Genomic DNA, 25,793 nt, shown 5'->3' with positions numbered 1-25,793 from the left:
ATATGTTAAAAAAAAAAAAAAACTGGTAACACGTAAAAAAAAAGACCCGAAATATCCAACACTATGCTATTTGACTTGGTTCATTGATAAGGGTCAAACCCCTGGTATAAGATGCTTAACAGCTAGGCTAGATTAGACTTGACTCCCATTACCAGGAAGCCGGAGGAGTTGTCCAGCAGACAGCGGAAGCGGCACACAAAGTTCCTCTCCAGGAAGGAGGAGTTCTCCGGGGGCAGCTGCTCCGGGTTATAGGTGACCACAGCGGTGCCGCTGTCCTGCTCCATTTCTACACAACAAAACCAACACAGAAACAGACATGAGGAACCGAACTGCATACATGCGGCCCGTCAAATCAACCTTCTCTCACTGGACGGGGTCGGGTGGATTAGGCGTGGGCTAGAGTGTGAACATGGCATCGTGGTTCTGATATGCGGTGTTTCCTCAGAAGTGTGAAACTGTGGTTCAGCCCTCCGATAGGGAGGGATCTATCTATTTTGTATCCACAACTTTTGTATCCAAAACTTCTGTCCTTTATTCATGTCTTCTTCTACTGCTAACCAGAAATTATGTAACATAGGTGTTGGGTTAACGTCAAATGAATCGTTATGTGACTGCCGATTAGGATGGGTCCCTTATCGCACTGCTGAGTTCCACCCAGATTAGGATGACACCAGCGCCTCTAGTGGAGTAGTGTGGAGCTATGTAGGTCATTTCTGAGGCATGGGTCTTTACACAGGCCCCGGACACAGCACACAGGGCCAAAGTATCCTACGGCAAAGATCTTGGATCGCTACACCTTGTAATCCTCAGTGGAGATTAAGGGGTCATTTGGACTTGGCTCTGCCAATTATCTCCTATCCTAAAGACAGAACATTGTCTACTTACTATGCAATCGGAGGTGGCTGCAAGTCTGGATGTGCTAAAATAGCACCGTATATAAACTGTATAGCAGAGAACTCAACAGTCCTACAGACAAGCATAGGACATAAATCACGGCTTGAACCAAATGGATATTATACATTTCATGGTTGCACTCAAATAATACCTGCATCTTTTTCCAACTTACTAACAGCAAATCTCCTCCATCCCTCCCCCTTCGCTATTGGGCACTGTGTTAACTGTCGCTGGACTGAAGGGGAATCAACCATTGTGGCACAGCTTTCTATTATCCCAGAGACACCAAGGGACAAAACATTCCCACCAGTAAAATGTACTAGAATAGGCACTATAACGAAGAAGAATGTCACTATTAATCTTCACCCACACATGTGAAGTCAGTGGCTCCCTAATAGGTTCCTTGAGGTACATTATGAATTATTATTTTTTCTGTTACGTTGACGCTGACTTTAAGAGAACATGGATCTAGGTTCATTCAGCGACTTTGCAGCAGCATAGAGAAATCTCATGTTATTGTTTATTATTATCATTATTTAGAGTCATCCTCTTCTTGAAGATGGCTTGGGTTTGGAGAGAGGAGCGAAAGGGGGGGTGATGAGCTTTTTCTACACTTTGATATTTTGAAATGGGCTTACCTGAAATTGCAAGCATTGCACATTGCACCTATAATGAATGTCTACAAAACAGTTTGCTACACATATCTGTGGAAGCGTTATTATCGATGTGCCGGTTTACACCAAGCTTGGTTTCTGGGGGTGCAGTGTGTAGGAGAAAGCTGGCGGTCACCTGTGGGGGAGGCCTGATTCATGGCCACTACGGTGGCGGCCGGCGGGTTCAGAGCCCAGTGCAGGTTCTTCCTGAGCTCCAGCTGGTCCTCAGTGTGGACCAGCTCGAACACACTCTGGTGCATCACATCCGTCTGATGGGCGGAGAGAGAGAGGTAGAGAGAGAGAGAGAGAGAGAGAGAGAGAGAGAGAGAGAGAGAGAGAGAGAGAGAGAGAGAGAGAGAGAGAGAGAGAGAGAGAGAGAGAGAAAGAGAGAGACAGAGAGAGAGAGAGAGAGAGAGAGAGAGAGACATGGAGAGAGTGAGATAGAGAGAGATAGAGAGAGACGGAGAGAGAGTGAGAGGGAAAGAGAGAGAGAGAGAGTGAGATAGAGGGAGATGGAGAGAGTGTGAGAGGGAGTGAGAGAGAGAGAGAGAGAGAGAGAGAGTGTGAGAGGGAGAGAGAGAGAGAGAGAGTGAGATAGAGAGCGATGGAGAGAGAGTAAAAGAGAGTGACATAGAGACAGAGAGGTGGAGAATGGCCATGTAGACAGAGTGAGAGAGCGAGATAGACAAAGAGAGAGGGTGACATGAAAACAGCAAGAGGGAGAGAGTGAATGGACAAGGAGACAGAGTGAGAGAGCGAGAGAGATGGACAGAGCAAGTGACAGGGAGACAGCAAGAAAAGGGGCGGGGAGAGAGAGAATGAGAGAGAGAGAATAAGAAGTGTAGAGAAGCAGAAGAAAAGAAAAACAGAAAACAAAGACAAGGGAAAAAATGAAACTGCAGCACATTGTTAACCCTTCTTAGCCTCTTCATTGTCTCTCTACTCCAAAACGGTTTTAACTTTGAAGCTGTCTAGCCATCCTGCCGCACAAGATGGCGGCCGCTGGGCATATACCCCTGGTGGCTGCCGCCCCGGCTGGAGGTTTGCAGGCGTAAAGGGCATGCTATAAATAGGCCCAGGTCGGCACTGCCACGGACAGCTAGCCCTAGCCACCACACCACGCAGCGAGGGGACCCCTTGCTCAACCCCGGACCTCTCACTGTTCACAGCAGAGTCTGCACGCAAAGCCCCTTCACCAAGGGCCCGCTACTCTCAGACCGACGGCTACTACTGCTGTATGTGTGTGTGTGTTTGTGTGTGTGTTGTGGACAGCCGAGAAGAATGTGTGTCTGTGTGTGTGTGTCTGTGTGTGTGTGTGTGTGTGTGACGTGTGTGTGTGTGTGTGTGTGTGTGTGTGTGTGTGTGTGTGTGTGTGTGTGTGTGTGTGTGTGTGTGTGTGTGTGTGTGTGTGTGTTCTGTGTGCCAGGGAAAGAGATCAATATGGGCAAGGCATAAAATATTTTTATAGTTTGAAAAGGAAGGGATAACCTTTGTACTAATTGTTTTATTATGGTTTTTTTTACGTTGATTATCTTTTATTGAGTGTTTCGGTGTGATTACATGTGATTCTTTTGACCACTTTTAGTGATGATACCAACTCCAGTAACTACAATAGCGCACAGTAGATGAATGGCATATTCTACAGTATACATCTTCCAGAATGATATTAGCCAATAATAGTCTAATTCATTCTACGAGAGAAGCCTTGTGTTGATGATGTCCTCTACATTGTCAACTTCATGTTGGCCTCAAAACAAGTGGGTGTTGACTTTATCAGACACTGTGAATGCTGTCTGTTTTATAAGGTTAGAAAAATAAAACTGTCATCAGGAAGCTCCATATATATATATTTTTTTGTACTTGGCTTTGTTTTTATTGCACAATGTGTTTGCTAGTTATATTACAGGCTATTAAGCACTAACTCAATTATGACAGCCATTGTGCACCTTACCATCCCTGGAAAGAGGGATGGCCCACTCTGCATTCATCTCAAGGTTACCTCCTTGATAATTAAGGGGTTATTTTATTGCCAGAGGGGGGCTAGGATTAGGGGGTGTCATAAAAATATGGCCTTTAAGAGACAACCTTCGAGACCAAAAATGTGATTAAGGACTATGCAACTAAAATTGACTTGACTTGATAAGGTCAGAATTGCCCCCAGGAATCAAATCTATTGGGCATACAATGTCATCCCAATGTATAAGCTGTCACTCGGGCATGTGTGTTAATACTGTATCCCCTGATGTGTTTTATAAACAATCAATGCACCTATGGCACCTATGACTCATCAGCCTGATCACGTTGTGTGCCTAGGAAATTGTGTGCCACATGGATGCAAGCAAATGCAATTTAACTTTTTCTAAAATAAATATCTACACTAAAAATACACTAAAATAAATATCAATTGAAATGGTTAAAGTGCAAGTTAGAGTAATAGTAATAGTGACACCATCACAGTTACAATTATATTCATAGTTGCGGTGGCAAATGCTTTGCTGGGCCCTGCATGATCTACAGTCAAGTCCTACACACCAAAGTAAAACCTGAGGGACCACAGCCAAACTCAAGCAATGCCGTATACGGTCCCTTCTTAGAGATTACATGGCTTCCCCTGGCCAGCTATAGATGTCCTTGACGTAATGATAGCAATGTTAGTGTTAGGTTGCTATTGGCGTTTTTATTGCTTATTTTTATCACTTTCATTATGAGTTTGCACGTCAAACACAAACTAAGTAAAGCAAAGGGCCGGCTACATTCCAATGCAATTGTATGAGGGGGCATTGAAGGGTACCTGGTGGAAGCCCAGGTAGTCCTGGATGGTGTGGGACGAGTAGAAGATGGTCCCGTCGGCACTGAGGACCAAGACGAAGCCGTTGAGGGCCTGGAGTGGGAGAGATGACAAACACAACAACAATACAGGGGTTGTTTTTACAAAGTGTCAGATTGTCATCAGGTGAAATTCTCCTCCAATGAAGGGTACCTTCCAATTGCTCAAAGTGAACAGTCTTCAGTTTGAACGGCATGTAAGCTCTGCGTTATTATGCTTTGAGGGAATGGAGCCAGTGATCCAGGAGCAGCACCACACATATATAGTGTCCAATACATAGAAGACAGTTTAGAATGGAGGAGAAGCCGCTTGAATCGCCATCTTAACATCAATTCACTTCAATAAATCAATGCTGTAGGAGGGTCGCAGTCTCAGTTGGGAGGCTTATTTTTAAGATATATATATATATATTTATACAACGGGTGGCTTAAATCCAGCGATCTGATTGGTTCCAAACGGTTATATAATGAGCGTATACATAAATGCTATGACGCCCAATCATTTTGTGAAAGTTTGCATATCACTCCGCGCCTGGAAGTAGAAACGATTACAAAGTATAAAAGTAGTTGTATAAAAGCAATAGCACAGTTCACTGAAGCCTAAAAATATGTTGAATGATGGAGAGGGTGTAAATGTTGTTAACCGCTCTAGCCGAGCCTTCTCTCGGAGGGACTACTTGCATAGCGACCGTCGTGCATTTTGAAGGCAGCAGGAGGGACTACTTTTTTGTATTCTTTAAAAAAACAGCTATTTTGACTTTCTTGTTTGTTTTTTTAAATGTAGTGTGTCTATGACTTTCGTTTTGCCATAATAGTAATCGTTGTATAAAAGCAATAGATCACTTCAGTCAGTGGTATGTGCTCATTATACCACTGTGAAGGGGGTCGCCGGCCCTCCACTGCGCGTCGGGCCGAACAACGCCCCTTAACAGTGGTATAATGAGCACATACCACAGCCTGTCGTGATCTATTGCTTAAATATATTATCTACATTGTAAAATACGGGTGGACAATTAAGTAATTCTAATTCTAACTCTGCCGCCCATGGCCGCCCCTGGGCATGTGTGTGAGCAGATGAACACCGTGCGGCGCGGACTGAGCACGAGTGGGAACACAGAACCTAGATGGGTAATCATGTAACAATGAGGAGGGTAGGAAAGACAGAGTCGCTTGTTGTGTCAGTTCAAACAGGAACAGCTGGTCCCATGTTTCCACTTCACCAAACACTCCAGAGCCTGCCCCACGCAGCTCCAACTCCCCCCCCCCCCCCCAAACCCCCCTCCCCCCTCTCCCCACCTCCTTCCCTACCGCCCATATGGGAACATTTTATAAACAAACACACAAAACAGACACCAAACGGACAAGTATAAACAGTATCTTCAACAGCCACATGCATCAGCATCCAACGCTGATGTGGATATGCACAGGGAAATTAAACACACACAGAGGGAAGCACACACATGCATATACACACACATACACACACACACACACAGTCAAACGCAGACAAACACACACGCACACACACACACGCACCCACGAGGGCGTACACACACACACACACACACACACACACACACACACACACACACACACACACACACACACACGTGCACACACACATGCACACACACACACACACACACACACACATTTGCACGTGCATGTGCACACGCACGGCCGCACACTGAGCAAACCACACAAACCCACAGTTTGGGCAAAAACACAAATATAAACAAAGTCAGGCAAACTCAGTCTTCTCTTTGATTAATCAGCCTACGGGGTGAAAGATGAGTACCGCTGGATATGCTATTTTATTTATGTGCTAATAACCACCAGTGATTCCCAGCCATTATCTACAGCACTTCCAGTCTGTAAACATAAACAGAGGGAAATGTCAAGCCTGAGTGTTTTACACAGACCGTCACTCTCAGACAGGCTTGGCTGCACGGTTAAGGGTTTTTACGTCATTTTGACCACAATCATCTACAAGTCATTCAAAAGAAACACATGAGTTGCGTTAATGCCAGGAGCAAATAGAGTAGTAGCTTTCGCTAAACAAATGAAGGACTGGAAATGGGGATAAACAGATTCTCTATTTAGTACTGCCATTGAGTCCCTTGCCATCTTCCAACATAAATGAGGACGCCATCTTGGTTGCTCGATCGTCTAGTCATGTGGACTCACTGACCTCACAGCTGCAAACGATTTAATCTGAGCATGGGCAGGAACCAGTGAACACAAATGATTATCAGAATGGATGTTTGTTTTGGAAAAAATAAATCCACTGACCAGCACATCAGTCTTTCAAGTAAATCTCATAAATATGTATTTGATATCACTTAATGTGTTTCTATGTTCTTCAATATTTATTCTCCCTATCTTCTCTTACTGTTTGACTGCTGATAATCCCTCCCTTTTGACTTTGTTCACCTTTTATCTCTATTTCTGCTTCATTGTAACCACTAAATAAGCCAAATGTATTATTATGATTTTAATTATTACAAAGAAATCGACTAAACGCAGTGCTGGGTGGAAAGCCAGAGCCCACGTTCCCAACCCAGGCCGGCTGCCTGTCTGTCTCCTCTGCTTGGGCTCGTGAATAATAGACGTGTCCGCAGCTCTTTCATAATGCACCGACTGTCGGAAGCGAAGCGGCGGCCGCGGGCGACTAAAACAAACACTGAGTCTCCGAGGGTTCAGACAGACGATCCCGCAAGTGCTCGCCACTCCTCCCGGGCAGTACTGGGCAGACCCAGTTCTCCTCCTCTCTGGTCGTTGTCTGTCTCCCTGCTCCTCTCGTCGGTGAGCCCGGGCCAGCGCGCTCGCGGCCTGAGACTGGAGCTCCCAACAATGAGCTTTCACAGCTCGTTAGCGGCTCGGCTGGGAGATGCATGGGCGAAGGTTGATCACAATAACCCCAATCTCTCTCATGGGGTCGGGAAGCGGAGCCAGGAGCAGCCGTTTTTACGGGCCCTGCTGGAATGCCAGCGTGATGCACATAGGGAGGAACTGGACTGGAAAATCAATGATTTCTGTAGATTCCCAAATGGTTGGGCAGCCACAGCTAACTCCCCCCCCCCCCCCCCCCCCCCCCAAACACCCACCCACTCCCATGCTGCAGTATTACTGTTGGGCTCAAGAATGCATGAATCTGGATTTATTTTAACCGGGTCGGTCTGGTGTTTGTTTAGTTTTTGTTGAGGCAACACGGAGTGTAATGCTATGCACAGGTTGCTTCATGCAACAGTTCAAGTTGTGCAACTGTCTTCAGGGTTGGTGGTCATTCTGTTAAGTCTTTAAATGTGTTGTTGGGATGATTTTGTGGAACTTTTCTTTATGCATTAAAATGTTCTTGGGAGACCTTTTTGGAATCCAAAGTGAGTGGGAGCATCTTCTTCTCACAGTGGTGAGAAGACTTTTGGCTTTGAGGATTGCAATAGGAACATTGCTAATGGCATGTTTATCCAGCAGTCCGTCTGAGCCGTTTGTCTAAACGCTCTTCAACCATTCACAGGGGCCCCCGGAGCAGAGCAGACCCTTCAGCTTGAGAGAGGTCAGAGAGGGGCGTCAGTGGGTTTCCAAAACACTCCGAAAAGCCAAACAAACAGCAAATATCAAGTTGAAATAAATTCCCTCACAGCCTTTGACATTTGACCAAAACAACAGAAATAATACAAAATAACAAAATTAATACATATCTAAATTGTTTAGAATAGTTTTGAAGTCAATTGTGACCTGAATGTTGTGCAAAGATTTGGTTAGAATTAGTTAAGGTTTTTGTAGATCTACTCGCATGTTCTGTTTTAGTCCTGTACGAGAAGTTGAGATTGCTCGAAGGAAACACGCTTTATTAAAGCCGCTGTAGATAGAATTTGTGATTTGTTAAGAGAGAGAGCAGATGAGAGCAGCATTCTGAAAGTAAACAACTACAAATGGTCCAGTGAGAAGTGTTGCATTCACGCACCTTTGATTGACAGACTAGATGGTTTCCCTGAACCAATAGGGGAAGAGAGGCCATGCTTTTGAGTTGTTCCCTATTTACACGCAAATGTCTGGAACATTTATCCAAGTTTCCATCATGGCATACCGTAGCTGGAAACGATAAATACCAATAACTACTGGAGATGGATTTTCTTCCCGGAATGAATGCTCGATGTAACCTTTCCAACGCAAGACAAGAACCAGATGTTAGCAGGTGTGATCGGTTTTCGGTGCAGGGGTAAAGGGGCTGGGCAGAGGCAGGTGTAGTACAACAAGAAAAGATATTCACAGAGAGAAGAACACTCACTAATAGCTGAGGGCTATGTAATTACTTCCTAATTAGACTCCAATTATAGTTCTTAATTATTACCTACAGTCCCTTTAAATAAATTAGGATTCAGAATGTGTGGGAACCAGACTTGCAGGGTGTGTGTGGGTGTACTCTGATACTGACCTGCAGCAACAGCTCTCCTTCTGGCAGCCATGCGTCCGACAGCCCTACCGCCACGTTGCTGTCGCTGCTGGGGCCACTGGGGACCACACTGTTGCATTTGCTGGTCTTCAGGGCCACTGCAGAGAAAGAGAGAGAGAGAGAGAGAGAGGCAGAGAGGACGGTTGGGAGAGGAGAGAGAGGGGAGGGAGAGGGGAAGGGGAAGGGGGAGGGAGAGTAGCGAGAGAGAGTGGGAGTGGGAGATGGGAGAGAAAGAGTGGAGAGAGGGGGTTGCAGAGGGAGAAGAGAGCGAGGGGTGCATGGAGACATGAGAGAGAGAGAGGGGGGAGAGGGGAGGAGGGGGAGAGAAAAGAGGGGAGGAGGGAGGGAGAAAGGGAGAGAGAGAGAGAGAGAGAGAGGGGAAAATGGGGTAGAGGAGATAGGGGGGAGCGAGAAAGACGGAGAGGGGAGAAAGTGGTGGGGGAGAGAGAGAGAGCGGGGAGGAGAGAGAGGGGGGAAAGAGAGAAAGAGAGCGGGTAGGGAAATAGGGAAAGAGAGAGTGGGGCAGGGAGTATGAAAGGAACGGAGTTGGACGAGGTAGGGGGTAGAGAGAAAATGAATAGAGAGAGTGAGAGAGCATGGAGAGAGATGGAGAGAGAGGGGGGGAGGTCGGACGAGAGGCAGTGGGGTCGGGGAAGGAGGGAGACGAAGGGGGAGGGAGGGGGGGAACAGATTTAGTCCTGTAATAATGTTTGCAAAGCACTGCTGTGAAAGTCATAAGCCCTTATGCTTGGAACACCAAACACGCTGGCCCCAAACTCATGAATCATGCATCCAACGCCCTCTCCCCCTTTTTATATTCGATCACCTCCCAGATCCAGAGCTTTCGGTCGGCGTCCAACCTGCTGCTCACCCAGACACTAGAAGCACACAACGTTGGCATGCTCTCAGATCACAGATTGACAGCCAAAAGACACACACACACACACACACACACACACACACACACACACACACACACACACACACACACACACACACACACACACACACACACACACACACACACACACACACACACACACACACACACACACACACACACACACACACACACACAAATAAACAAACAAACAAACAAACAAACCAAAGTGAATGGCTTTGTTGTGTGTCTTCCATGAGGTCAGTGTGGACCATTTGCTTAGAACTGGGTCATTGGGGTTATTTATACAACACAGCCTTTTTTTTTTTAATCATTATAGTTAGGATAGGTTTTTTTTCTAGGGCTGCAAAAAAATGTTACAGATCAATTAAGGGTCTCACCTGTAGCAATATGGAGTTATATATGACAATTGATTCTAAGATACATATTTTCAACATCTTTCTCAAAAAAAATTCACTTCCTATTACAATGATATTACAATTCTAAAAGTAAATTATTATTCCAGTAGCATGCATGTATTCAAAGAATAAAGATCCAATCATGCTTAAATTAATTCCATATTTTCACATCTTTAACATATACCATACTTTCAATCCATTTCATGTATTTCATTATGTGGTCAATTATTTTCTCGTCATCGTCATATATTTTTTTGTTGTGACAGAATTATTTTATTCGTCAGATTTCACCTCTAACCCCTTTTCCCGTTTCTATCCTATTGCAATCGTTCTTGTTCAGTCTTTTGCGCCGGCGTGGTCGACAGGCCATGGGAGAACAGTGCAGCGGTCAAGGCTCTCTCTCTCTCTCCCTCTCTCTCTCTATTTATTCAGAAGAAACACTTCCACCACTTTACAGTGAGACGAAGAGACAACTCCCTCAGGCGTCACTATATCTGCACTTATGCCGCTTGCTCGCTCTCCAACCCAACCGTCCCCTTACCCCCTCCCCCCTATCAGCTCAACCCCCCCCCCTTCCCTGTATTTCTTCCACAATCTCCCTCCCCCACCATAATCACTCCCTGACAGAGTTTCTCAACCCTCTCTCCGCTAACGGTTAGCGGAGAGCGGCTCACCCATCAGGCTAACCCATCCGCTGCACTCCTAAGCCCCGCCCATTTTCCTTGTTTCTGACATCATCATTGGTCAGCGGCTCCGGCGGCTGTCGTCCATACCCAGGATGAGATTCTCCAATTCCTACAATCTCATTGCTGGAATTGTTCAGAAGGCTCCATCGCGATTGTGCTTATTGTAAAGGAGCCATTTTACATGAGGGAGAAGGGGGAGAGAGAGTGTGGTGGGGGGGTGTGCAAAGAGGGAGGGAAACTGTTCCTACGCCCAACAAATATTTGAATACGCATCAGGATAAAACAAAAGCGTGTGTGGCATATGGCCCCGACCACTAGATGGCTAAACAGCTGACTTGAGCCTCCTACTGTCTGAACAACCTCCCCATCGCAGCACCGGCCCTTCTACAGTTCAAAACACCGGGACTCTAGCACTGCAACAGGCCGTGTCGCCCGTGTGTAATCAACCTGAAGGGCTCCACCCTCAGACAGCCGCGGCCGACTGAACGCTTGCCTGGGTCTCCGCACGTACTGACTTAATGTCATTATGTCTCCTCTGAGAGCAGATTGCTCACTAAGGCAGCCGTGGGTCGTTCAACCTGCTCCGTTCAGCTACGTCGCGTCGCTGGCGTTAGAAGCGACCCGGTGACAATGGGACGGGTAATGACATCGTGCGGGGTTTCGCACGATGTCATGAGAAAGGGACCATCGGTGGGCCGCGTTAATCTCTGACCTGGTCGGGCAGCGCGGGGCCCTGACCCGTGGTGACCCTTGACCCCCAGGGGTGATGTCTTGACATGATTGGATGACTAAGTTCTTTGTGGAGGCGTTTGTTGTCCGTGAGGGAGGTTAACAAGCAGGGAAAGGGGAGAGAGGCGGTAGGAGGGTTGGGTAAGAGTGTCATGAGTGACATTGGAGTCTTGCGCTGGAGAAAATGTGGGCTTTGTGTGGGAGCTTGACCTGGCTTGGCCCGCCCCACACGGGACAAGGCTTTTGGTCAGGAACACCCCTGACCTTGTTCGCATGGGGACACCTTGATGCCGCTCCATAGCTTCAACACCCTTCTGATTGACAACAGTCAATGACAATGGTCTTTCTTATCATTTATAATGGTCTTTCTTCTTATTATATGTCCATACGGTTTGTTAATTGGGATTGATCCCAAGATACATTTCACATAGATCCCAGTGCATCAGCCGTGATGAGTTGGACAATTTGTAACATCTCAGCCCACAGTATTTTTGGCCTGGCTGGCTGGTTTTCTTCATTTATGCTTTATGAATAATCAAACCTAAAGCAGCTTCGTTATTGCCCAGGTTTTCATATCTTTAATATGCAGAGCCTAGTCAGCCAGTCCCTCTTCATGGTCGGCTGACATCCATAGCGTGACTGCATTATGGCGATGAGATGTCATGAGGGCGACTCACCACCGTGATCCTGAGAGCTGGTTGCTCCCTTGCCAGCTGTTTGGCTAAGCTGTGTTGTTATCGACGCCATTGTGGATGGCCTTGTTAAGTGCTGCGCTGAAATCTTTTACAGAAACACACAATCCTTAAGCCACGATAAATAACGTTCGGTAAAAGAGATGCTAAAATGACGTCGGAGTGCCTGCCTCGTTTTCCCAACCCCAAAGAAATACAAATGAAGCGACACACAGAGGTGCACAGCGAGAGAGGAAAAAGCTGTTTCTTTGACTTTTTCATGATAAATAAACAATTAGTGAGCTTTATCGGTGATCTGCAACGATGGTCTCACTGTGAACTGCGTTGACTGGAGGAGAGAGGCTCTGCGAGGGGAGCTGTCTACACATCCACCCTGCCCATCATCTTCATCGCTCTGCCACTCTGCCTCGCCTCTCCTCAGCGTTTTGGGAATTACAGCAAAAAAAAAAAAAGACTGATGTGTGGCAGCTAAGTAGTGAGGCTACAGTAGCACAAGCCATCCATAAATAAAAGTGGGCCAACACAGATGAAAAAAAGGAAAACATAACCCGGTGCATGGCCAGAGGGCGGGGGTAAATAGCAGATCTTTATGTCAGGCTTCAGTAGGCAGCAGTGAACATAATGAAAAATTTACATCTCTACCGCCACGGAGTACACGTGGCAAAACAGAACCCCGACGACTCCCTCAAGGCTCTCTCAGGCGTGCTCAATCTAACAGCTTGGCTTTCCCCAAATATGCTTGTCTCGGCAATCAAGAGAAGCCCACAAACAAAGGCTGTGATGAACACACATGGAATCCAAACGTCTCCACTCCACGGGGCCGTTGTAGTAGGTGGGTGGAGCCGGCTCAACAGTGCTTCTATCGTACCGAACTCTCACACGGATCGTTTAAAAGATTGGATATATTTTGTATCTCCACACTGCAGGGCTTGGACAGGTGTAAAAGCTGTACATAAATGATTTGAATTAGGAAAGCATTTCTGTACTTTGCCTATTAGTAATGCATAGAAATAATCAACATCTTGTCATATCTTCTGAGAAACAGGCATTTCTCAATAAAGAAATAATGAGAAATAATTGCTGATCGTACACAATGCATGCATAGTTTCTTTTGTTTCATTGTAACCTTGCTTTCCTGAGTTAATGCATTAACCACATGACTGCAAGGGAGGCCAAGAACAGGTTGTAGATATATAACTGTTCAGCATGCTGGGTTCGTAAAATTCTTTTCATTTAATTCATTGTGTAATCTTTCATCGCAGAAATATGAAGCATCGATTATGTGCCAGAAGCGCCTGTGAATGTGCTTCAGAAATGCCATAACCTTGAACAGGGATGCAGAGCTTTTAAAAGAGCTTTACATTTCTGCAGCAGAATGTGGGCTGTTCTCTGATAACCGTTGCGGGGCTGAAAGAATTCCTTCCACCGCCTCTACTTGGCTCTCACTAATTGGACTGAGTCAATCTGACAAACAAGCAATGACCCAGAAGGTTAGACATTCGCAAAAGGGCTGTTCAGCCCAACCTGCTTGTGGGACTTTTATTTTCCTAACAACTTATCTGTCTGTGTCGGCATAGACTTGGGACTTAGTGGGAATTTTATTTTCCCCATGGCGCCCCGAGGGTCATCATGGGACAGGGCGGGTCTGGCCAATTAGTTGTTCATTTTTTTTGATTTACCAAGAATACAGAAGCAGCTACTAGGTGGATTCTACTCCCACAAACGTGCAACCTACTCGCACGTACGCACACATACACACACAGACACACATTCACCAACAAAACCACACACACGCATTATCCCTAAATAGCACTAATTCGTATCAAGTGAGTTTTCGAGGCTCATACAACGTGTGGTTGTGTGTGTAGGTGTAACTGTGTTTGTGTGTATATGTGTGTGTTTATGTATATGTGTGTGTGTGTGTGTGTGAGTGTGAGTGTGTGTGTGTGTGTGTGTGTGTGTGTGTGTGTGTGTGTGTGTGTGTGTGTGTGTGTGTGTGTGTGTGTACGTGTTTGTGTGTGTGTATGTGTGCTGTGTTTGTGTGAAAGAGGTGGAGGGGTGGGATCTGTATCTTCATGGGGCTTTGCTTTCAGCCAAATTGGATCCAAATTCCAAAACCATTTTAGCAGTTTTTATTTTCGACACCATGCTATTTAGTGTGGGGTGACCCTTCCTTTGAAAAGAGGATAGAGAAATACAGAGAGAACAAGGCCAAATGTTACATGAACTGGTCAAGGATCTATTACAGCATTTTAGAGAAACTTCACTTAAATATGTGTGTATATATATAGTTATTAATAATTGCAATTTTTCATTATCATTATATACATTTGAATTGTTAGAAATTATATATTATTACTACTACTACTAGTATTACTATAGAAGCATATAAAATATATTATCATGATTATAATTACAATTAAAATAATAAGCATTATTATGAATAGTATTATTATGAATATTAAAATAAAATGATAATATTGTAACAATTATAACAAAATATATTTTAACTATTGATATGACTAATACTATAAAATAATAATAAGAAATTAAAGCCAAAATATCTATGAAGAATTTAGAATTCTTTAGGCCAGAGCAAGATTTATTTGATTTGAATGAGAAAAATATGATTATTTAAAAAATGTGTGGCCACTGGCCAGGTATTAATAACACCTTCAAACCAGGCCCGCCTCCTTCCTGAAGCAGTGATTGCATGTGATGTGGGGTCTCCCGCGGTGCAGAGCGAGCTGCAGCCGTCTGCTCTGTTTACCCCACATATTGCACATCTCTGCTGTCACGTCATGCGGAATAACAACCGCACAAGTCTCCGCCGTGAAGCCGTGCTATATTTGGACGGCACTAACAAAACATATTAAGTCCACTGGGGGATGTGGGGGCCTATTGTGAAAGTGCAACCCCCCCCCCAACACACAACCCTTTCCCCCCCCACCCTGACCACTCTCCCCCCTCTCTTCCCAGTTTTGAAAGTCCCCCCCTCTGCCCCCCCGGATACTCTGGTTCTGTTGGCCACACCCAGATGACCTGTTGCTAGCATAGTGGAGGATGACAGGGGCGACGCTGCTAAGGTTTACTTTGGATCAATGCCACGACTCATTCCCCCCCTGCAGGAAGCTGAAACCATTGTCTATACACGAGAATAGGTGGAGATAAATAGAGAGAGAGAGAGAGAGAGAGAGCGAGAGAGAGAGAGAGAGAGAGAGAGAGAGAGAGAGAGAGAGAGAGAGAGAGAGAGAGAAAGGGAGAGAGAGAGAAAGGGAGAGAGAGAGAAAGGGAGAGAGAGCATACAGGAGACTGCAGAAGGTGCGGGAGAAGGCGTGAGAGAAGGCGCGCGTCTCTGTGCATTAGCTGCGGTGGTGTGCGCGCGTGTGTGTGTGATCATATCTGTTTGTGAATTATTCTATCCGTGTGTGAGTGAACGGCTTTCTCTCTGACTCACGGGGTAAATATAGAACGCTTCAACCTGCCTGCCTGCCGACACACACTGCAGCAAATGAACACGCGATGCACACACAGACCCCGCATCCGCTGACATACACATGGCTGCACGCACACTGCACACCCCCACTCCGACATACATACACACAGACACACACACACACACACGAGCCGAACAAGAACAGCCACACACACACACACACACACACCCACACACACACACACACACACACACACAAAAATGGCCACACAACCCGAACAAGAACACACACGGACACACAAACCAGGCCAGTAATGCAGTGCAATAGCAGGCATCCTATGCGGCTATGCAGTCTCCCAAGCTTTTCGGAATCACATGTTGGCACATTTGCTGATGAGCCGTGACTCAAAGAGGTGGGGGGTGCTGGGGAGAAGTGATTTGGGCAGGAGCAGGGAGGGGTCACTCCCGATTACACCTACCCCGCCCAACCAGTAGCCCGCATTCCACACAGCACCCTGTGAGTGTTCCAGCTTAGGAACCCGTGCTCAATAGGGGTGGGAGAGAGAGAGAGAGAGAGAGAGAGAGAGAGAGAGAGAGAGAGAGAGGGACGGAGAGAGAGCCAGAGAGAGAGGGGGGGGGGTTAGTCAAGGGATGACCCACTACCGATCACTTAGCGCACATAAGCTCCACCCACTCATCTGCGTGCTAACAAGCGACAATACAGGGAGAGGAGGGGGAGGGGGAAGGGTTGGCACCCCCCAGATCCCCCCCCCCCCGACCAGAACAGAACCATGACATGTCACAAGACTATCCACGACCAGAGCCAGGCAGCTTATGTAACAAAATCAGCATCCCGGTGTACACAAGGATATACAACATAGTACGACCAGAAAGAGAGAGCGATAGAGGGAAGTAGAGCCAGCCAATGACGTCTCTCCATAGCCTCCAACGTAAAGCCCACTATGCTATCGCTATGGCAGGCGAGAGTTTTCCAGCTGCTGGGAATTTCACTGGCCTTTAGCCGTGTCCTTAGAGAAGGAATAAATCATTAAACAGAAGGATCGGATTCAGTTTCAAGAAAAATAGTATTCACATTTGTCATTTTTAAAGGTTTAAACAAACCTTGAGAAGGGCTTTTATGAAGTGTCCTTTGAACGTTCATTGTGAAGTTTAAAGAGCATAACAATATCATATCCGACATGCTATTAGGTGTATAGCACTTTACATAATCCATTTTTGATTTGCCTAGCTTGATCTGAAGAGAGTTGCATAGCGTGTAGCCCTGTTTGCCCTCTACCTAGTGACGGAAGACTTTTACAATGGCAATATAATAATGGATCACATTATGAAAACTACGTTCGTTTTTTTAGGAAAACTACCATCCAGTGGAACATAAAACAAACAACACAACATTGAATGTTGGTTTAAGTGCTGTTACTCCATTATATTATATTAACATGCATTCATTTAGAAGACATACATTTATTCAAAGCCACTTAGAAGTGATGTTGAATAAGCAAAGTATGTCATAACTACATAGTTAACTACACTAAGTTTATGTGTGACCAAGTTTTAAATGTCCCCACATAGGAAATGATTATCATGGTGATCATTTTGGTAAGTCATTTTTAGGTCACTGCCCGGAATCATGCGAGTGAAACAACAAAAAACAGCAAATGCTGACTGTAACGATGACCTTCAAAATCTCCTGGTCACTTTTTCCACTCTTTCCAACTCTGCCTCAGTGCTAACATCCTTGCTATTCACCGGCCGACATACTTAACAGGAAACGCTCAGACAGATGAATCCTTTTGAAATCCATAGAGAGATTATTCCTCCTAATCTGTGTCGGTATTTACCGTACACGGTATTGCAAAATGCATCAACAATGATGCAACATGAACAATTACACGATGAGATGATCGCTGGATTATTAACCAGAGGTTGTATCTGATCCTGCTCTGTTTCATTTACAGGTTTACACTGTGATCCGTGAACCACCTCTATCACTGTTCAATGCTCCCAGCAAACAAGGAACACAGTTCAACCAAGGAAAGGGGTTCTGATTCATGGTTCCACTATTTTCTCCCTTCTGACACCATCAGAAGGGAGAAATCAAAGCTGAGGGGAAAGGTGTCTTGAGGTTAACCAAGGTATAAGCAGTAGTGGATGCAGTACGTCGATCTTTAAAATAAGTCATGTAAAAGTTATGAAAATGTACCCAAAGTAAAAGTACAAAGTATGAGCATTGAAATATATAAGTAGCAAAAGTAAAATTAACCATTAAACAGAATGGCCAATTTCAGAATAGTATGTAGTATTGCCTTATATTTATTTTGTTATCCCATTGCTTTAATGATTGTATTTCTTTAACTGCGGTCTGATCCCACCTTGGGGTGCTGCTCGCTGTAAACCAGGGGAGTGCATGGAGAATGGCACATAGAAAAATGAGGACAATAAAGACGCTTGTTTCTGGGGTAATGGTAGCCCTTCCAACACTGCCCGGAGCCTTCTTAATGGCTTAGATCTGTCGCCCGGGATCGTGTCTCTCTGCAGAGGGGGGCATGGGAGTAGGATGGAGCCTGCCTCTCGAAAACCCTCCTCAGACTCAATCAACACACAATCAGTCAACCTCGATTCTGACGTTTCATTTGCTGGTGTTTAGAAATCTGGAAACACAGGGTTTGCATATTTGGACCATTTGAGAGTTAGTAAGGTAAATATTGGGTTTGAGGTTTTAGGAGGGGGATGTGTAGACATTGATATATGGCTTACTGGAAGTCCAACCACTCCATTGTTTACAATTGTTTCTTAATGATACGTTTCCGGTTTGTTTATTTGACTTTGACCTTGCCTGTGCTGAACGGGGGGCGGAACAACCTTGGACAAGCAGCACTTTGCACTTAAAAGAACATCAGGGGGTCCCCAGTGAGGCCCACGTGCTACAAAGGGGGCTCCACAGAGAGAGGGATACGACTACAATTTGCTAACAGACCGCATCCTCCGTTCTCCGCAGTGGATTATCCCAGGACAACAAGCCACTTGGGAAGGGGGGGGGGCCGCCATTGTGTGTGTATTTGTTCTGCTCACAAGCCTTTACAAAAGTCCTCACCCCCTGCCTGGTAAGTGGAGTAACACTTTCGGGCAGCAACCGGGTGAAAGAGAGAGTGTACATGGAGCCGGTGACACATGAATGTGGCAAACAGATACAAAACAGAGCTGCCATCCAAGCTCTTGGGACTTCCATTAGTGTCCCAAGCAACCAAAACAACGATAAAAATGCAGATCGAAGACATACTCACATTGACGTGGGGGGGAAACAGAGACTTCATCCATATTGGATCATTGGAAACAGGCTTGAGGCTGCGTAATAGCTGCATTTGATGTTATTTGTTTTGATTGGTTGTTGTTCTGATTACAATGGTAAACTTAGAAACTCTACAATAATTTCTTTGATATTCTTTGATGGACAGAAAACTGTTATTGCATTTCATACTATGGACATAAGGTCAAGGAATGGCCCTGGGTAAGTGTTTGCAGAGTGCTGGCTGAGAAAGATGCGATCACAGTTCTCCACTGGAGGAAGGCACTCCCAAGCCTCTCCAAAGCTCAGATTTGAGAGGGGTTATTATTGTGTAGCGTCCAGGATCAATGGGACAGAGATAAAGATGGCAGCTGGACTGCATAATACTTTCCGACAGATTAACGTATCTCTGCAAAGGCTTTGTTCCACTCACACATGAATAATTACTTAGATGGCCAAAACGCAAGCTTGCGGTACAACGACACATACAAAGATACGCAATATGTAATAATATCATTCAATAATGGCACACTTGCATCATAACTGGGTTATTATAACCAACAGATTGGCCAATAGAAAGACCCGATACACAACGCTGACCAGTCAGGACAAGCCGTGCAATCTCTAGCCAATCGGTGAAGGCAACAGAAATATCCCCACCCCCCCCCCGAGCCACGAGCACTCGATGCAACCACCCGGTATGGTGATTCTAATCCTAGTCTGACATGGACTTTTATATCACTGTTTACATACAACAAATCATGAGCGGCAGCAAATCCAGCCATGGGCACTGTGCTTTCAGATGTACTGGGAAATAACCCGGAGCGTCGCCCTCCTTAACGCAAAGGCCCCTTAGCTCGTTAATTACTTAGGGACAGTCCAGTAAGTAGGTTAATGCAGTTAGGTAAAAGGCTACGGGCCACCGTCTATAGGCCACACTTTGACCTATTAATGCTACCATCCACGATCAATAATTCATTGTGGCACGTCAATGCGCCATTAGATCATTCAATATGCTCGGGAATATGGAAGTCTTGAATCTGCCTCTCATATAATGTCTTCACATACACATTGCAGTCAAAAATCGGATGTTAACTGAATGATGGACACCAGAGTTTATCGATACGATACAGTCACGGCAATCTTGTCTTTTAATCTTTGGAGGATGAGTAACGTTGCTAGTCCTCAAACACATTTTCGAACCTACCTCTGGCAGTTAAACACACAAACCAACCAAAACGTTCAGGGCGGAGACAACACATTAAAAAGACATGCATCCGCTACCTCTCCCCTTAAACACACCGCTATCACAGGAGCGGTATCCTGTCGGTCTCAGCCCAAACAGTCATTTCAGAAAGCCAGTCGTCGTCTTAAACAAACATTGCTCTCCCTCCATTTCATAAATTCTTTAAACTCTGGGGTTTTCTCTTAATTATTCATGCTAGGGAGCGCATCTGACGGCCGCAATGCAGCATTCTCTTGTGAGGTCCCCGGCCTAAAATAACGTCTGCACTCCCCGTGGTGGAGAGGCCGGTCCGCTGCAGGACCATTATTGCCCCCCTTATGTCTTCACAATGCAGCCCCCCGTATTGCCCTCTTTAAAAGGACACAGCCAACACTTTCTCCTTTATTGCCAAACAAAAGACACATTGCAGTGGCAAACACACACTGATACAGACAGACAGACAGCTAGACAGCTAGACAGACAGACACATACACACACACATAAACACACACACACACACACACACACACACACACACACACACACACACACACACACACACACACACACACACACACACACACACACACACACACACACACACACACACACACAGGGCTGCGATGAAATATTAAGAGCCTTTCCCTAAGAATGACATAGTTTGAAGCTTGGCTGGCTACCTCCTCTCCCTCCCCCCCTCTCTCACTCTCTCTTACTCTATTACTCTTTCTCTCGCGCTCTATCTCACTCTCCCACTCCTTCTCACTCTCATTCACTCTCTCTCCCTCTCTTCTTCATCTTCTCCCTCTCTTCTTCACCTTCAACCTCTCTCCCTCTCTCTCTCCCTCTCTTCTTCACCTCCTCCTACTCCCTCCCTCTGTCTCTCTCCATCTCTCTTGCTCTCCCTCAGCCCTGGAGCTGATAAGATGCGTTGTGAAAGCGTCTGAAAACACATCACACATACAGGGCCATCAAGGAGCGCCAGTGTTTTGACACACTCCTAACGGTTGAAAGAACCGTGGCCATTTTTGTTGTCTAATTTTACAAATTGTACCTTACTTTATTGTAATTCTACGAGGCACTGGTGTAATTATTACACCAACACTTGATATATATTACCCTGTTGTTTGCATTCTTATGTTTTCTTTGGCATCTGTGGCACAATCATTTCCTTCAGGATTAATAAAGTTAGATATTGTCTTATCTTATCATTGCTAAACTAATTTTAAAACCCAGTCTATCAGAGCCAACGCTGGCTGCCGTCTCCGTAGGCGTAGTGCATCCCAGCCCAGGGTTGGGGGGGGATGTTCTTTACCTAGAGCATGCAGCCCAGGACTCCAATACTGAGCATTCAAACACAAAACCTGCATTTCTCTGGAAGAATGGCCTGAAGGTAGACTCCATTAGACCACATTCAAACCCATCGATTTGCTCACTCACTCGATATTCGTCACATGAAAAACTCCTCATGAGGAATAATGGAAATGTTTCCTTCCTCCTTTTCTGCTGATAATGGAACCAATTTTAGTGTCACCTCTTTACACACACTGTATTGGCACATTTCACAAATAATATTATAATATTGTCGAAAACAATTGTACTTTTATAAGTACAATTGTTTTGTAAAGCTTGAGCTGCTCCCCCTGCGACCCGACCCTGGATAAGCGGATGAAGATGAGATGAGACAATTGTGCTTTTATAAAGTTGTTCTTGTTTAGAACAACTTGATAATTCTTTAATGGCTAAATGTATACACTAAACGTGTTGCTGTTATTGAATAGCTAAGTTCATCCAATAGGATGTTGTTTCTGTTCTCCAATACACATAGTTTATCGAATAAGAAGTTGTTTGATTTTCTTGAATGGCTATGTTTGTGCAATAGGAAGTTGTTACTGTTGTTGAATAGCAAGGTTTATCGAATAAGAAGTTGTTGCTGTTTAAAAATAAGAAATTATCATTCAAATTCCAATTATCCAAGTTATATTTGTCAAAAAACAGAAGTTACAGTAACAGCATAAAAGTAATATATACTTTTATAATGTAACAATATTATAACAGAACAGGTAAAATATAATTAAAATTAAAATTCCATCCTAATTAAATCTCTGTTTTTATATATGTGCACAGATGATGTAAACAGTGTTAACACTGTGTAAACAGTGTTGCATAGGAAAGGTAAGGGTCTGGGTCCTTCAGCTAAGTGTACCTGAGAAGAAGTTCTTGGCCCGGAGGTAACTGACGCTCAGACGGAGGATGGAGAGTTTGTCCAGGCTGGTGGTCACCTCCTCGGGGAACGGCAGCAGGCTGGCCAGCCTCTCCAGCTCCCCGTTCAGACGGTCTCGGTGCCGTTTGGAGGGGTTCGACTTGGATCCCTCATTTGAAACTTGCTTAACGCTGGAAAATAGAAGCACCATAAAATAGATGATGGTTAAGTATGATCAGTTGACTAGATGATGAGATATCGGATTCCTAGTAGAGCTGGTTGATAATTGCAGCTAAATAACATCTTCCAACTGATATATTTTTCTTGTGATGTAGCCATGAAGAGCAGTGACATTAAATATTTAATTTAACGTTATGATGCTATCCAAAAGCCTAGTCAATATTTTGCCACATGCCCTACCTAAAAGAAATGTACACTTGGGCAAAGAACACGAATATGAAAAAATATATATGTCAGTTAGTTCAGTCGATCTATCAATCCCACCAGAAAAAATTAATCACATAAACAAATCACATTTTCTGTTAAATGACATGTGTCATATTGATTCAGTTCACACATCTAAAACAATAAAGCCTGGTATATATTTAATCTGGAAGAATATATAGAAAAGTGAAATAGCCTATTACCATGTGTCATACAAAACAACAATAGGTAACAATTAATAAAAATAAAGAGCCCATGCATCATATACCAAGGTTTTTTATAAAGAATCACCTGCAGATGTATAACATTTTAAAAGGGGTAAAATAGCATTAGTTCAAACTGCTATATAAGAAATGTCTATTTTTTACTCCGTGTAAGGCTTCATCGTGCCTAATTTAAATGAGAAATGAGCCGTGCACTTAGTTCATATTGTGCTATATCCATTCACCCATGTGATGAAAAAACAAACACCCAATGATGTCCTCTCTCAGCGCGACTTGTTGACGCAATGGTCTTTGGCATTACTTTATAGGCTATTAAAAAAAATACTAAAGGTCTACCAGCCTATATTAGCCTACCAATATTTTTTTACCTAAATGCGAATGAATAACATTGTTATTTATTCCTGCTTTGAAAAGGCTATCCATTTGAGATGGATAGGTCTATAGGCTCTCCTCAGAGGAGATTGCAGGCCTATTTAAACCAATATAGGCTGCTTCAGGGCCTATATGGCTATAGCTACTGATGTCTGATTTAATCAACATCTATTCAATGAAAATCGTTTAATAAACCATCATTAAAACAGAATCATTAGCCTGCCAAACTTCAAATAAACAAATACTCAGAATATTTGGCCTGGAACACTGTTACATAGGCCTATTGATTTAAATATCGCAAACTATGTTGCAAATCAACATGCCACTAATTTGCAAGACAAAAACGAACACGAAATATAATTAAAATAAGAAGAGAACAGTGTTTGACTTTCGGGAATGATTAATTGGTGCTTAGCTCTAAAACAACTGTGTGGTGTGCTGTCACTCAGCCTGGCCCAGGACCTCTTCGGAGGGCCCATGTACTCAAGGTCCTCCATCGAATTGAATATTCGGGTGATAACAGAACGTAGGCTTATAAATATATAAATGGAAAAGTAATATAAAATAAAATATCAAACATAATCCTGAAGGTTGACAAGCCTCCGTGGGCAGGCCCATTTCAACGGCGACCGATATTGTAACATATTATGAACACGCCTTTCCACACTTTTTTGCTCTACTTTCACACAACAGATTCAACCCTGCTTCAGAGTAAGTAATGCAAGTGGACGTGCGTCTAATTAACTCGGTGTCAAAGAGAGGACAGAGGTGATACGATTCCAGCTTCCAGTAAATCAATACAAATATAGGCCACACATCCAGGATTGTTATTTTACTTCAATATGTTTTGATCTAATAATCCATCTATCCATCCAAATACAGGCTATCTGCATTGACAATTCTGCATGTCAAGAGAGATGTCAAGGCATTTGGTGAGGGAGGATGGAGAGAGTAGGCCTACCTATTTTATTATATCCCTTCATCATCGGGTTGACAGACCTTTACCAAGGAGGTAGTTAATATTTAATTTAATTTGTTAGATGTACTTACGCTCTTTGTACCGGTTTTCTCCTTTTTCGCCCGGCATACATGGTGATGGCTGTGGGTTATGTAAGCCCCCAAATGATCCTTGGAAAAAAATGTTTTAAGCGACGCGTCTGCGACCCTGCGCTACATAAAGCCACCAAAGAATTGTTCTTACACTAATCCCGCAGATCAAGAACGTAAACAAACTGCAACGTTCAGCAATGCAAATAAAAATAAAATGCACATACAACTCAATGAATGACTGAGAACAATTTAACGTCGTCTAATTGAGTTTAAAAAATATAAACATGGAGGGACTTCAAAACGTCAGTGGTGCTGAGCATCTTATTAGTGGCAGGCCGGGTCCTGATCTATCAAAAAAGATCGAGTCTGTGCATGAGACGCCGGATATCCGCGGCTTCAGTGGAGCGCTGGACGTGAAGCCCGGGAAGAACCAGCATTAGTTAGTGTCGCCATCGAAAAAAGGTTGCTCTACATTGCAATGACTTTGCGGCGTAGTTCAACGGTTCCCGCTAAACAAACCGTAGCCATCAGCGGTCGTCAAAAAAAACACCGAAAGAAAAAAGACGCGTTCACATTAAGAAATATAATCACTTTTCTTATTTTGTATAGACTCAAGAAGGCTTTAACCAATTCAATTGAACGCGTCAGGTCCGGGTACCGGGCACGCGCATTCCTCTAGCGGGCACAACAGTGTCCGACACAGATTTGAACGGGGTCGCGCAGGCTCTTCAGACATGGGAGTCTGCGTTGGCATATGAGAATCTCTCCTGGAAACACAGGCCGACGCGTCATGCTTGCGCGCCCCCGCGTGCGGTTTTTCGACCAATCGGCGTCTAGTTGATAGACTAGCGGTTTATGTTGAGCCTAAGTGGCCTTGCTGTATGTGGGTCAGAGGTTAGACTTTTAAATAATGTAACCAGCTGAATTCACATCTAACATCGCAGTGACATTCAACAGAAGGGGACACAATAGTATTTTACCTGAGGTATATTGCCAATGTTCATTCTGCATTCTCCGTGTAGCCAATGAAGAGGCTTCATATGATGACGAGAGACTGACCTTCCCTTTATCTCGGATGTAATATTTCTCTCAATATTGATAATATTTATGTTTAGCTCATTTGACCAGATTAAAGCATATTACAAAGCATTTAATTGGCAGAAATGCATGACTGCCAAGTAACACCGTCGTTCATGAATGCAGGTCAGTCATTTTTCATAACTTTTCAGTCATTCTCAACCTGCAGTGACCCATGACTACACAGGGCACAGAGTCGCTATGATCGGCTGTTTTGACAACA

The 25,793-nt window shown here is 44.5% G+C and overlaps 1 protein-coding gene across 1 annotated transcript in view; it reads right to left on the bottom strand.

Annotated features, from left to right (window-relative positions):
- ahr1b (aryl hydrocarbon receptor 1b) overlaps window positions 1–25,793 on the bottom strand; it is a 33,358-nt gene extending 7,565 nt beyond the window's left edge. Inside the window, exons 1-6 of the mRNA XM_056579850.1 lie at window positions 24,494–25,793; window positions 22,407–22,594; window positions 8,812–8,927; window positions 4,339–4,428; window positions 1,684–1,816; window positions 153–286 (exon numbers count right to left, since the gene is read on the bottom strand). Coding sequence (XP_056435825.1) covers window positions 153–286; window positions 1,684–1,816; window positions 4,339–4,428; window positions 8,812–8,927; window positions 22,407–22,594; window positions 24,494–24,534 — 702 coding nt within the window. The 5' untranslated portion in view covers window positions 24,535–25,793. The remainder of the gene's footprint in view (window positions 1–152; window positions 287–1,683; window positions 1,817–4,338; window positions 4,429–8,811; window positions 8,928–22,406; window positions 22,595–24,493) is intronic.

Source organism: Gadus chalcogrammus, chromosome 20, assembly GCF_026213295.1.
Source record: "Gadus chalcogrammus isolate NIFS_2021 chromosome 20, NIFS_Gcha_1.0, whole genome shotgun sequence".
Lineage (NCBI taxonomy): Eukaryota > Metazoa > Chordata > Actinopteri > Gadiformes > Gadidae > Gadus > Gadus chalcogrammus.
The sequence above is the reverse complement of the archived record's forward strand: the minus strand, read 5'-3'. Positions and strand labels throughout refer to the sequence as shown.